The 13316-nt window shown below is 39.0% G+C and overlaps 4 protein-coding genes across 4 annotated transcripts; 1 reads left to right on the top strand and 3 right to left on the bottom strand.

Annotated features, from left to right (window-relative positions):
• Positions 1-598: 598 nt before the first annotated feature.
• Oda (Ornithine decarboxylase antizyme) lies at positions 599-4171 on the top strand. The gene is given in 3 exon segments (NM_001256069.1): positions 599-797; positions 3175-3467; positions 3523-4171. Coding segments are annotated over 3 exon segments (528 nt in total). The 5' UTR covers positions 599-705; the 3' UTR covers positions 3667-4171.
• Positions 4172-4204: 33 nt separating this feature from the next.
• LOC100142482 (uncharacterized protein) lies at positions 4205-7439 on the bottom strand. Its single transcript, XM_001811261.4, has 3 exons — positions 7259-7439; positions 6145-6614; positions 4205-4662 (listed from the first exon to the last, which is right to left on the bottom strand). Exons 1-3 carry the CDS (start codon positions 7317-7319, stop codon positions 4354-4356), a joined length of 840 nt encoding a protein of 279 aa, XP_001811313.1. The 5' UTR covers positions 7320-7439; the 3' UTR covers positions 4205-4353.
• Positions 7440-7606: 167 nt separating this feature from the next.
• On the bottom strand, positions 7607-10071 carry LOC658740 (uncharacterized). The gene is made up of 10 exons (XM_008197181.3): positions 9893-10071; positions 9712-9844; positions 9525-9666; positions 9300-9478; positions 8874-9250; positions 8696-8828; positions 8471-8650; positions 8183-8403; positions 7923-8134; positions 7607-7875 (listed from the first exon to the last, which is right to left on the bottom strand). The coding sequence occupies exons 1-10, from the start codon at positions 9967-9969 to the stop codon at positions 7646-7648; spliced, it is 1884 nt and encodes a 627-aa protein (XP_008195403.1). The 5' UTR covers positions 9970-10071; the 3' UTR covers positions 7607-7645.
• Positions 10072-10128: 57 nt separating this feature from the next.
• On the bottom strand, positions 10129-13181 carry YME1L (YME1 like ATPase). The gene is made up of 8 exons (XM_965166.4): positions 13011-13181; positions 12214-12953; positions 11976-12160; positions 11798-11926; positions 11518-11747; positions 11137-11297; positions 10743-11092; positions 10129-10639 (listed from the first exon to the last, which is right to left on the bottom strand). The coding sequence occupies exons 1-8, from the start codon at positions 13035-13037 to the stop codon at positions 10311-10313; spliced, it is 2151 nt and encodes a 716-aa protein (XP_970259.1). The 5' UTR covers positions 13038-13181; the 3' UTR covers positions 10129-10310.
• Positions 13182-13316: the final 135 nt, after the last annotated feature.

Genomic DNA, 13316 nt, shown 5'->3' with positions numbered 1-13316 from the left:
TTATCAAGTACCTACGTTGAAGTATTTAATTTTGCATTTATTTTATTACTGATTTAATAAATAGATATTTATCTTAGGTCTCCTTAGAAAGCTTGTCGAGTGACACTAAAAATTAAACTAACAAATGATTTCTAGTTAGGATTTTGTCAACAAAATCACTAAAATCAGTATAACTACCAAAAATTTCATTTAATTAATTAATAAAAATAATCGTTTACCGAACTTTTTATTTGTTTAACAATTTGATGCCAAATTACTTATGGATTTATTTAATAATAAAAAGATTAATGGTGAATTAAATTCGGTTTAAAACAATTTTTAAAATTTGGTTGATATTGCAAAAAATTAAACCAATTTCGAATTTCGTGGGTGGTTAAATTCAATGCTTTAGTGTATGCAACCAACAATACACGAATTCAAAGCATGAACTAAAGGTCTTGTTTTTAAATGTCCACAAATTCCAAGATGCGATTTTCAATTTATTCGCACATTGGAATACGAGAAGTCGTTATAAATTTGGCGTTGGAAATTTTGAAAAAACGGCATTTCGAGAAAACTCTTCATGACGTCAGCACAGCTGTCATCTGTCAGAACTGACAATCTCTTATCGGAAGTAATGTAAAACCGTGCTAGAAAATCGCCATTACCAAGCTGAATCGGATAGCAATCAGTTGAGTGTTTTGATTCGTTTTTTTCGTTTTAATTATGTTTATAAGTGCCATAGAGGCAGTGAATTCAGATTCGAGTACGGACAGTAATAGTGATAAAGCCATGCCTGCTATATTGAGTAGTAATTCGTAAGTATTTGGGGCCCATATTTCTCTCTTTCATCCACATTTCACCCAATTGTGACATTCCCCGTAATCTACTTTTTAAACCAAATATTTTAACCAGAAAAAAAACACTAAAACGCAGCCTTCTTATCATTCGGCTTTATAAATAGAAAGTTCTCGACAATAAGTGACGATCAAAGTAAACATTGCATTGTTGGAGCCTACTTGATCCAACAACCAACGTAAACCTTCCAGCCACCCAAACAATTCGTCACGATGCCACTCGTCACGTCCACCGCAACATTCATTTGACCGTTTGGTTTAAAAAACCGCAGTTTTGACCCAGTGTTTTTCCACTGCTAATAAGCCACATATTCGATGCATGTTTTTTATTGGATCAATTAAACAGCCACGTGACATTTTTACGCATTGTGACACACGTAAACTTGATGAAAAAATCATCCTACCTGAATAAATAACACAACTGCGTATTATTTTCTTGGCGAATTTGCCAAAAATTTTATTTTCGCGAGGCTTGAGCTCAGTTTTACTGGCGATTTCGTGAGTAAAAAATGGAAGGTCTTACGTGCGATCAAAATATTCGTTTGGAGGAGTAAGTTGCTGTGTTATTGACCCATTTAACTAGTTTTTTTACGAGTTTGTGCGTAAAAGGGTCATTGGACATGCAAATTGGTGCAAAAAACTGGTTGGATTTGCTAATTTGTCGATTGATTTAATTATAGGATGGGATTGTCTGCGTCGGAGTGCGTGTGAGGTGACCTTTAGCGAAATGTCATCACAAAAAACACAAAAGTTGTGATAAGTCTTATCTGGATTTTGTTACGACAGTCGGAAAAAGGTCTATTGTTGAGATAGAATATTTGGTGTTACTTTGTAGCTGTAACACAGGTGTTTCAGATAAGGCTTAACAAATATTAAAAATACAATTTATTCCATCGTCAAAAAAATTGTATTTTATCCACTGTTGTGGTTACGGTAAAATAATTTTTTTACAGAATTAAAGTCCACAACCAATGTTGTTTTTGACGTTTATAATTCAACCGAAATAATGGAGAATGGAATAAAATTTTGTATTGTACACGTCGATAAAATTCACCATTGTCTTCTCAAAGATAAAATCAAATTTTATTGTCTTGTGTAATAAATAACTATCACTTGGGATCCACCGACTTAAAAAAAACTAAAAATGCCATTTCCAACAAAAATTAAATATTACTGTAGGTGAAGGGCTCCAGTTCTGTGGAGTCCAAATTCGAAGAAAAAAAGCAATACTGATGATAAATAGAAATTAATATAAAAACGATTCGGGCAGTAGTAATTTTGAATGCTTTGTTTGCAAGTTTCTTATCAGTGTCCCCTGGAATTTTATACACTTTCAAAGATAATTGCTAACGTGTAAAGCTTTGTTGATTTTGCATATTTTTCACATACGTGTACTAAAAATAACTCGCATTTTTGATAAAATTCCAAATTTTAAATCAGTATTCGAGTAAAAGCAATTGAAACTCAGTTTTTTTCCAAAGCGCCTGTGAAAAGTAATTTTGACGCGCAATTTCAAACTTGCAGAGGCAGCGTTTTGATTGGCCCGTCCTTCCACGACTTGACCAATGATACTCTTGGCTCCAGCAAAAGGTCACTGACCCCGTAATAATAATAATAACAATAATAATAATAATAATAACTTACGGGTAATGTGAAAACTGCTCCTCCAGATCCATTGCAGGCGCACTTTTCACCAGTTTTATTCAATTTTGAGTTAAAAAAATTGACCTGAAAATTATTTTTATCGGGAGGAACATGTAAGGTTATTTTACCCAAAAACACAATAAAAGTACACAGGACACGTAATCGAGTTGTAATTTACTGGTTTTCTCCCTTTGTAACACAAATAATTACGAATTTGCGTTTGAGGCACTGATAACGCGAAAGTTTGTTAAAATCAGGGATTCACCTCAGCCTACTATTCGCTTAACAACTTTGCCACCTGTTGCGAACCAGCGGGAAATTCAAATTATAAATCAATTAAAACAAAGCTTTCATTGTGGAAGTTCTACTTAATTTTTTGTACGTTACATATCCGTGTTTTCACAGAATGTGGGTAAAACAAAAATTTTAGATCAATTTTTTATAGCAAAATTAAGACAGTACCAACCGTCAAACAAAAGTCCCTAGATCGATTAAAGTAAAAAATTTGTATAAAAGAGGACAAAACTCGTTTCATAAAACCATAAAGTACTTATTCTTTAACATTTTAACGCAATATCGTCTATCATAGACCTACCACACCAGTTTCAAGGTGTTCTACCATAACATAACCTTGAATTTCAACAAAGAAAATGATCATTTTCCCTGAGAAAAAATGAGAGTTTTGTAATTTTAGGAGTATGTTGAGTAGTAAGCGCACCGCGTGCAGCGCCAGCGAGGCCGATTGCTACAACATGTCTCTGGGCGCCGGGCCTCTGTGGTGGTCCTGATGCCCCTGGGGAGACCAGGGGCCCGTCGCCGTTGCGACTAACTTTCCGCACTGCCCGCCAGCCTTGGGACGCGGTCTTGCGGGGGCAGACGCTCTACATAGCTCTGCCCCCCCATGTCCTGCCCGAGGGCTCCCGTGAGGCCTTCGTGGCGCTCCTGGAGGCGGCCGAGGAGCAGCTCAAATGCCAGCATGTAGTCGTCGTAAGTAATGCGGGGTGATCCACGACCGCTGTTCGGTTGGCAACGCTGTTTTTAGGTTTTTGAGAGCGAGCGCCCGGACCGGGCCATGCTCGTGCGCACGTTCATGTTCTTGGGGTTTGCTGTGCTGTCGCCGACTTCGCCTCTGGTGCCGCCGTCGCTGTCCTCCGGCCACGTGTGCATGCTCTACAATATCGAGTGATCAACCCCCAGAAAAGCCTCGGGCCTCTCGAGTTTATCCACGCATTAGCTAGGTTAGGGTAGGACTAGGAAATCGTTATGTTTTAATTTAGAGAGACTTTAAGTGGCATCATAACACAACGACTCGTAAATTGTAACGTAGGTTTTTTGGTTTAAGCAGTCATTAAGGTATTTTAGATGTACATGTGGGTAGACACGAGAGGTAAAAGTTAAGAAAGTTACAAGTAGCTATATGGTAGTGCGGAACTATTATGCCCCTATTAATTGAAAAAATCACAAAAAAAATTAAAAATTGTTAAAAAATACAAAAAAAAACACTTACATTTTATTAAGTTTACAGGCATTAAGTTTCCTCTTTTGTAGAATTATTTTAAGTGCACTTGTTTGTGTAAGTATTCGTGAGTTAAGTCATTTTATGTACTTTGCAGGTTACATTCATTCCTTCAGTTGCAATTTCATGATTAGTACGTAATTAATGTCTTCAATAAACTTACTTTTACTTTAAATCCGTTGTCTTTTTTTCTGTTAAATGAAACACCTTTTGGATTAAACTTTATATTTATTTCCAAACCATATAAAAGTCTACACTTTACATAACATTTAAACAAAAAAAAATAATAACAATAAAAATAAAGGCCAATTTCCGTACTTTGAACCTAATAGACTGACAAACACCGACCACATTTGTTTACTTCCTGTTGAAAACGTACCTATTCAGAATAAAAGAGGCCACAAATGGCCAAGCAATTATAAATGCGATGGCTTCTAACGACAATCCTGTAGATCGATGTTTACTAACGGCAACATTTGACCTTTCTAACGTGTTTATTTTACTGGTGAGCCTTTCAACATCAGCCTTCAGACTCTGCACAGCCCTAGACACTTCCTGAGATATATCTACACTGGTTTGAGGTTTCGTTCTTGAACGCGAAACGTGCTCTTTCGGAATGTACCCATTTGACATTTGCTCGGAATTGACTTTTTTCGATTCTGGAAACTGAAAACAAACGGTCAGAAAAATCCATGAAACCAAAAAATTTTGGGAAAAGAATGAATATTTAATATGTAGCTCCGGCTGAATTGACATTTTTAGGTTTCACTCTAAAAAAAATCATAACCCGAAAACTAAAAGTTGTAGAGCAAAACAGCTTGTTCCAGTGAATTTTGCGGTTCATTTTACATATAATACCAGCACAACATTTAAAATTTTGAATTTTTTTGCTAAAACTACCTTCAAAAAAGTAAAACAAAAATTATTTTTTTAAAACGTTCTAGCATAGTTTTATGGACTTTTATATGCCTTTACAACCCTCTAGAGTTGTTAGAAGTCCAAAACAAGTCCATATGTTCGATTTTTTGATGTTTGATTTTTCCAATTTTTGTCGCGATTTTGGTCGATTCCGGGGTATCCGGAACATTTGTTGAGCAATAGCTACGGAACTATCAGAGATAACCCTATGAATTTTATTATCGTTGGAAAGCTCTCTGAATTATCTATTTTTTTCAAAAAAAATTATTGTTCTCCGACTAATAGTTTTTGAGCAAATTGCAGATAAATGCAAAAATTGGTAAAATTTTAAAAAATTCATAACTAAAAAACTATTGGGAATTTGGCAATTTTTTCGATGCCAATCGATTCCCTTTATCATTTTGCATAGGTAAGGATCAAAACAGTTCCACTTTTTCAAATAGTTTACTCGTAATTGGGAAAATAAAATTTTTTTTAAAAAAGTTAACACCCCCCCCCCATACAAAATGGTCAGTTTTAAAAGTGTCTCAGAATCGAATAAAACTTATCCTATCCTATAGATTTTGATGTGCTCTTTACGATGGAAAAAAGAGTTTTCTCCTAGCTCTTTTAGTTTGGCCGTAATCGGCGATTGAAAATTGAAATTTTTTTTGTGAGATATCGCCTTGAGTCCTATGCCATTTTGTAGAGTTTTTTTATTCCGGTTGTCCTCGATTTTTCCGTTTCTCGATAACTCTAATAGTTTCGCCGTGATTGGCGGTTGAAAATTGAAAAAAATTGAAAATGGAAACCTTTTTTTGCGTTTTTCTCGGAAACTGTAAGACTTAGAGCAACGAACCAAAAACCATCTGATAGCGCTTAATTTTCTCAATTTTTTTGATTAAACCCGGAGCCGCTCCGGGCAACGGTTCCGGCTACAGAGGCGATCAAAGTTTTTCACTAAAAAAATTCATAACTTAAAAACTAAAAGTCGTAGAGCAATGCGGTTTGTTCCATTGAATTCTAGGGCTCATTTTACATATCATATCAAATTTTCACAAGAATTGAAAATTTAAATTTTTTGCTTAAAATAAGGGTAGCCATTTATTTCATGGTGGGAAATTTTATTTAACAAAAAAATTCATAACTAAAAAACTCTTACGAAATTGGCGATTTTCTCGACGCTAATCGATTTCCCGGATCATTTTACACGAGCTTACATCAAAACATTTCGAAAAAATTGAAACCCACCTCAATGGTGTCTATGTACTCATCATCGCTATGATCGGACTCCTCTGGCGCCGAACTGGGCGTCGAAACCGGCGACACGTCCCGACTCCTGAACATCCGAATCGGCGATGCCTCCCTGGAGGCCAGCGGCGAATTCGGCTGCGAACGCACCTTCTCCAACACATCCCCCGCCACCAGCTCCAAATCATCCATTATCATGTTAACGCACTCGATCTCGTTGGTGGGCGCCTCCAGGAAATTCGCCACCTTATCCGAATAACTCATCGTTTCGACAATCGTATGCAACTCATCGACGTATTTCGCCATCGCCGTCGACTTGCTCATCTCACCCAGACTCTTCCAAGCGTCGTACTTCGCACGACCCACCACATCGTAGAAGGCGGGACGCCGCCCTGTGCAGGGCCCCAGCGTCGCCTGCTTGTAATAAGCGTAGAATCTGAGCATGAGGTCATTGCTGGGCTGATATGAGCCTGAGAACAATTTTTTTAAAAATTTAATTACTGTCAAACTGACAGGTGTTTGACACGTGGTGGGCGAGAGGCGGCCAATCACAGGCCAGGCTTTCACTTCTGTCAATAATAACTACTGTTTTAATACATATTTTATTTTATTTTTTATTTCTGGAAAAGCGAGCGATTTTAGGGATTTTCCGGACGAGTAAATTGGAGATTAGTGGGTCGCAAGCCTCGTTAACACGTCTTACAGACATTTTTACTTTCACTAGGTCGTTCAACCAAAATTAAATCAATTTAGTTACGCAATGAGGAACAAAACCGAAACGTGAACATCTCACATTTTCACTCGACGCGTTTTCATCTAAATATTAATAATTGAGCCAAGTGGAAATCCTTGACCTGTGCACCTTTTGACAAAACAATGCGCTGTTATCAACAGTGACTTAATTATCAACAAAAACGAATTTGTCGTCAGAGAATGATTTGTCGAATAAAATCTAAACTAACAGGACGTCCTTGGGGCTGCTCTCTGGCCTTCCTGGAAAATTTCCAGCGTTTTCCTTGCAAACAATAGGCGAACGTACGAAAATGACGCACAGAGGCCTGGCGTTTGGGGCAAGGGGGCTATGACTAGTTTTTGTCCCAAGGGAGATAATTACCATTTTTTGGTAAGCTTCGGATGACGTTGACAGCTGCGTTGAATTTCTCCTCCGTGGTCATAATTACTAAATTTCACTAACTGGTTTAATCTTAGAAAGAAATTATCACAATAATATTGACATTGCACATTCACTCGGCCACAAAACACACAAGTGACATTGACGTGCGATGGTGGCGCCACCAAGATTTAACAATCAGCCAACATTTGTAAAAAAAATAAAAAAACGCCAAAAATTCAATTGATTCTTTCAAAAAAACTCTGATTCTGAAAGATTTACATGAAACTGTAGGGTAACGAAAGCAACCGAAATATTGGGATAAAGAGCGGGACATTCAAAAAACAATCATTCGTAGTTCAATTTAATAACAATAATGTAAATACACACCTAACAGTTTTCTTTACTTAACTCTTTCAACTTCTCTTCATAAAACCTATAATCCTGCCCATCGACCAGTCGCATCGGCGAAATAAAATTCCTGAAGGACATTTCCGTCCACAGTTCGGTGTTTTCCCTGACTTCAGACGGCGCTGCCAACACGCGGTGAATCACAGGCGAATGTATGATCGAAATGAGCTGATTTTCGGTGCTTCCCACCCAACCTTCGTCAAAACAAACTGCAAAAAAATTACAATAAAACATAAAAAACTTCATTTCAAATTACAGTTTTGACACTCCAGTTTTGGTGTCTCTTCCGACAAGCCTTTCAAAGTATTCAAAAAAACTTTTTTCCGCAGAGTGTCCAAAACTACACTTTCCGGGTGGCTAAAGGGCACATCGATTAAACCCGTAACCGCTCGGAAATCAGCCGAATCCAAATCGGCGAAAGCCGCGACTTCAGTGTGGGCAACATCGCGGTAAAATAAATTTCGGTCACTGAAAAAAATTTTTACAAAACGGAATTTCCAAACGGTGGTTATGTACGTGAAGGCAAACCGGCGGTTAAATTCAAGAGGGTACTTTCGGAACGTCTCAATTTCCTCCAAGTTAACGCCCTGTGTTAGAAAATCAGCCCAAGACATGTCGCAGATATGGAAGTACAGTGTTTTCACACATATGGCGGTTTCTTTGGCATTTGTTTTAATGTCAGAAATGAGTGTGGATATATCACACACTAAATTATTAACACGTTCAATTTTACAAGTCTGAAACCACATTTTTTTTCAACAGGAAAAAAAATTCTACAATCAAGACGGTTGTGAAGTAACTTACAATTTCGCCTTGCGTTTGTTTTATCTTTGACTTTGTGACGTAAATTTCGTTGCCACTATCAAGCTGTCTGTGCGAATTTATTTCTTTCTGTAGAAAAAATTTGATAGCTTTGTGATACACTTTCTCGCTTTGTAATTGGAACATTTTTGTGATTTCGGCCCGATTTCCGTGTATTTGACTCTAAAAAATCAAATAAAACGTTGCTAAACACTGTTGCAAACTTACTAGAATTTCGCCTTCGCGTTTGGTTACCGTTTCTTTCAATTTTTCCAATTGTAATCGATACTTGTCTTTTTTCAGCTCCTCTTTAGCGTGTATGAAATACAATCGCGTTAAATCATCGTGATTGACTGAATCCCTTAAAAAATGGAATTATTTTTTATCTATGAAATTTTTGTTGTACCTGTCGGGTGTATCACACGTTAGTGGTGTCTGAAATTGGCAAATTAGTTCATCGTAAATTTTTCCGAACTGTTTTAAAATCAGAAATCTGTTATTCGTGTGCAACAATTTTTTTAAATCGTTTTGGACCTCAAGATCATCAAATTTTTCCTTAGGTAATGAAACAAACAAATTGTCTTTTTTCGGACTTAAAAACGAGAACTCAAAATCGTCGCTAATGCTGAAATAATCGGAAGGTCTCAATAGACCTAAAGACTCGCGTTTGGGTTCTTCTCTAGTTTCCATTTTTATACATTTAGAAAAGCTGTTTGTTTTGGACGAAACGAAAGTTTGTTGGGACAGTTTTTGCAGCTTTTCTGCACACTTTTGTAGCGTTTGCTGTAAATAAAATAATGAAAGAAAAGGCGTTTTTCGGGAAAAAACCTACAGTGATTTCATCACTGTTTGAATTCTCGTCCATTTCGACAGGAGTTACGCTTCTGGCTAAAGTCACAACTTCCCTGGCGTGGTTTAAATCCGCCTCAAGCACTTGTGCTTTTTTCTCCAATAAAAACCTCTTCTCCAAATTCTCCCTAATCTTTGCCTTCATATTATCAATAGTGGCGTCTTAAAAACAACGATTAGACAAAAAACACCAGACTGAAATACCCACAAGTGAGTTTATTATTTTTAAGAAGGTCATCAATCTCTGATTCTTTCTCCTCAATCTGGCTCTGAAGACGCTCAACTTTACTCTCAAGTTTCCTCTTTTTGGCATAAATATCAATCTCTCTGATCGAATAATCGAACTCATCCTTGGCAAAAACAGGTGGGATTTGGTTACGCAAAAATTGTCTTACCTGCTGATCTCTGAGCGATTTTTTTGCTAACCGACTTATAATTATGTTTTTGCGGATGGCGCCAACTTCCGACCGGTGCCTCACATTCGTAATTAATTGCTCCCAAATAAAGGCAGTGTTGGCATTACAGATTCTTCAAAAAAGGAGATTTGAATTGAGGCAAAGACCACACAAGTCATACTTTGATAAACTGGACGGTACGGGACCGTCATATTCCAGATTTTTCAACCAGTCTGCTACTTTTGCAACCACAGCCATTGGAGCTGAAGTTTCATTCAATTTTACGAAATTTTTAAGAAATTGGAACTTAACGGCCACTACTGTCACTTCGAATTCAAATGTGGCAAGTGACAGCACTGGCATAGGTTCATTGCGCATGCCCGACGGGTCATTTCGGTGGTAAATTCAAACTCGTCATTCGATAATAAAATTTTATTGTTTATATTACAGCAACTTCACATACTTACTCATGAAATTAAGTAACCGAAGGCCTGCTTACGCTTTATTATGTAAATATGTACAAAACAGTGGCTAACTAAAGCGAAGAAACCCGATTTTAACACAGCGTACTGTCATAAAAAAGTCTGTAGCAAATCCACTTAAGATTTTTCAACATGTGGCCCTTTTTCTGTCATTATGGCTTTAATATCTTCCGCATCTAACGTCTCGTACTTCATCAAAGCCTCGGCTAAGGCCTTATGTTCCTTGGCATGCGCTTTGAGAATATGTTTGGCTCTGTCGTAACTTTCTGACAGAATTCTCCTAATTTCGCTATCAACGAGTTCGTTAGTCGACGGCCCCAAACTGTCGCCTTGGAACGGCTTCGAGCTTTCAGTCATCGTCCTCAGGCCGATTTTCTCCGACATGCCCCAGTCCTTCACCATATGGGTGGCTATGGACGTCGCTTGCTTCAAATCCGAGCTCGCCCCTAGAAAAAAATAATTAATGTTAAACTATTACTTTAGCAACCCTTCCGAGTAGATAAAATGACACTTTAAAATAAATAACTATCATAACTAATGTTCGCCCACCTGAGGTGATTTTTTCCGTCCCGAAAATCAGCTCTTCGGCGGCTCTGCCCCCCATCATGACATCCATCGTTGCCAAAAGTTGCGATTTGGTCACATGATAGCGCTCCTTCTCCGGAATGTAGGCCGTGTGCCCCAAACTGGGCCCCCTCGGTATTATCGTAACTTTATGCAACGGATGGCTGTCACGCGTGTAGAACGCCACAATCGCGTGGCCCCCTTCATGGTACGCTGTTATAAGGTTGGCTTCTTCGTCGGGAATTCGTGATTTGCGTTCGGGGCCCATTAAGACTTTATCGCGCGCCGATTCGAGGTATTTCATGCTAACGCAATCGGCCCCATCGATGGCAGCCCTGCAATTATTTGTAAAAATTGACAAAACAAAAATTTGACCTACTTGAGAGCAGCTTGATTGACCATGTTTTCGAGGTCTGCGCCCGTAAAACCGGTGGTTCCCCGGGCCAAGAGTTCCAAATCCACGTCCTTGGCAAGGACTTTGCCCAAATAGAGGCCCAGGATTTCTTTCCGGCCGGTGAAATCGGGCGTAGGGACCGTGACCTAAAAAATTAAAAAGTAATCAGGACTAGAAAGTTTGAGGTTCGCACCCCGACCCCGACCACTTTTTTTGATTCTACTTTTTTGATATCCTGGAAAAATTAAAATATCTTCAAAACTACGAATTGAAGAAGTAAGTGATAAAAATAAACCCACAAACTCAAAATTCCCAGGTTCGCACCCCGACTCCGCCCACTTTTTTTTTACCCCAAATTTAACTCACCTCAACATCAAACCGTCCCGGTCTCAGCAAGGCTTGATCTAAATCATCCCTTCGATTAGTTGCCCCCAAAACAATAACCCCCTCGTTTTGATGAAAACCGTCCATTTCGCTCAAAAGTTGATTAATCGTTTGATTTGCATACGGATGTAAAACACTATTCGTCCGTTTCGCACCAACTGAATCGATTTCATCGATGAAAATCACACAGGGGGCCTTTTCTTTGGCAGACTCTGGTTAAAAAAAATTAATTTGATTTTTTTTTTTGTAAAAAGTGACATACTAAATAAATCCCGGACACGCCTAGCCCCTTGCCCCACCAAAATTTCATCAAATTCCGGCCCTGCAGCGTGAAAAAAGGGCACACCCGCCTCACCAGCCACAGCCCTAGCTAGAAGTGTTTTACCAGTACCTAAAAAACCGAAATCACTATAAAATGACAGAAAATTACTAAAAATCACCTGGAGGCCCTACTAACAACACCCCCTTTGGTAGTTTGCCCCCTAATTGTGAAAATTTATCGGGATTTTTCAAAAACTCAACTACGTCTTTAAGCTCTTGTTTGGCCTCATCAGCCCCCTTGACGTCATCAAAAGTCACATGTATCTCCTCAGGGTCCACCTCCACTTGATTCCCTAATTGAATTCTATAAAAAAAACACAAATTTCGGCTCAAATTATTTTTTTTACTACAAATTACCTAAAAATCGAGCCCGTTGTACTGACCATCAAACTAATAACAATGGCTAGGAAGATCACAATGGTCAACACCTGCTGAAACACCTTAAAATACCGCGCGGCTTTGCCCGTCCGCGCCCCCGGGCTATTGGCCAAGAGATAGCCCTCGGCAAAAGCCACCTTAATCCTTTGTTTTTCCGCCTCTGTCATTGAATTCCCCTCGGCTGCGAAAATCTGTTTCATCTTTTCGTTGCCCAACGACAAGTCTTTGGCCAATTTCGAGTCCAAATTCTCGCTTGGGGTCAGCCCTAGGGCGTTTTTGATGCGGGCGCCCAGGCCCGGATTTCGCTGCATTTCCGCCTTGACACTGCGGTCTGTCTTGAAGCCCCGCACTTGGATGTCGAACGTGAAGGCGTTTTCGTGCCGCAAACCGTGGATTAGCTTCTGGTAGAAGTTTTGGGGGACGTAGAAGTGTTTGCGATTTTTGACTATGAGGGTTGGAACTGCGCTCTTTAAGTCGGCTTCGGAGAAACCGTGTTTGTTTTCGAAGAAAGTGTCGTGCGAGACGTACGAGACTTTGAAGTTGTTGAGGAATGAGGTGTCTTTGAGGTGCTTGGTGAAGGAGAAGTCGCAGTTTTTGAGCGCCTCCAGGAAGCTTTCCTTGCACATGATTTGCGATTTGTCTTTGTGGGCTTTTTTGGTCAGGAAGGCATTCTGACGGGGGGTTATTATCGCGGAGATTTGGGAGAGAGTGAAGATTGCCTAAGAGGGGACAAGTTGCGCAAAAAGCAAAACGCCGGCTAATATCACTTAACATACCTGGTTTTGGTTCTGGAGTGAAAACATTGTGACTTACATGAAGTGATTAGTTACGTTACATAAAAAACAACGACGAATTTGATCGAATTTTTATAAAAATACCACATATAACCTTTCTGACACTTAACAGATGATTCCACTAGGCACCAGCCAGGCCCGCCAACACACTTCTGGCCCGCTCCCCCAACACAAATCAATCATAATTACCCAACCAAAAATCAACCACAGTCAATTATACCTCCCTCAAGCCCTCCAAACTCAAATAAACCGGCTTAACCCCCTATTAATTATTTCTGGGGCCGAATA

The sequence above is a fragment of the Tribolium castaneum genome, chromosome 3 (assembly GCF_031307605.1).
Source record: "Tribolium castaneum strain GA2 chromosome 3, icTriCast1.1, whole genome shotgun sequence".
Lineage (NCBI taxonomy): Eukaryota > Metazoa > Arthropoda > Insecta > Coleoptera > Tenebrionidae > Tribolium > Tribolium castaneum.
This window is presented reverse-complemented; position numbering and strand designations above follow the sequence as displayed.

What these genes read in the sequence shown, in the direction of transcription:
- LOC100142482 (XM_001811261.4), bottom strand. Translation starts at nt 7,319, where the DNA reads ATGACCACGGAGGAGAAATTCAACGCAGCTGTCAACGTCATCCGAAGC. An exon ending in CCGAAGCTTACCAAAAAATG is followed by an intron (nt 6,615 to 7,258) that starts GTAATTATCTCC and finishes AATTGTTCTCAG; the next exon opens with GCTCATATCAGCCCAGCAAT. An exon ending in AGTACATAGACACCATTGAG is followed by an intron (nt 4,663 to 6,144) that starts GTGGGTTTCAAT and finishes GTTTGTTTTCAG; the next exon opens with TTTCCAGAATCGAAAAAAGT.
- LOC658740 (XM_008197181.3), bottom strand. Translation starts at nt 9,969, where the DNA reads ATGGCTGTGGTTGCAAAAGTAGCAGACTGGTTGAAAAATCTGGAATAT. An exon ending in ACGTGTGATACACCCGACAG is followed by an intron (nt 8,829 to 8,873) that starts GTACAACAAAAA and finishes CCATTTTTTAAG; the next exon opens with GGATTCAGTCAATCACGATG. An exon ending in AACCGCCGGTTTGCCTTCAC is followed by an intron (nt 8,135 to 8,182) that starts GTACATAACCAC and finishes AATTTTTTTCAG; the next exon opens with TGACCGAAATTTATTTTACC.
- YME1L (XM_965166.4), bottom strand. Translation starts at nt 13,037, where the DNA reads ATGTTTTCACTCCAGAACCAAAACCAG. An exon ending in ACAACGGGCTCGATTTTTAG is followed by an intron (nt 12,161 to 12,213) that starts GTAATTTGTAGT and finishes TTTTTTTTATAG; the next exon opens with AATTCAATTAGGGAATCAAG. An exon ending in GCGTGTCCGGGATTTATTTA is followed by an intron (nt 11,748 to 11,797) that starts GTATGTCACTTT and finishes TTTTTTAACCAG; the next exon opens with AGTCTGCCAAAGAAAAGGCC.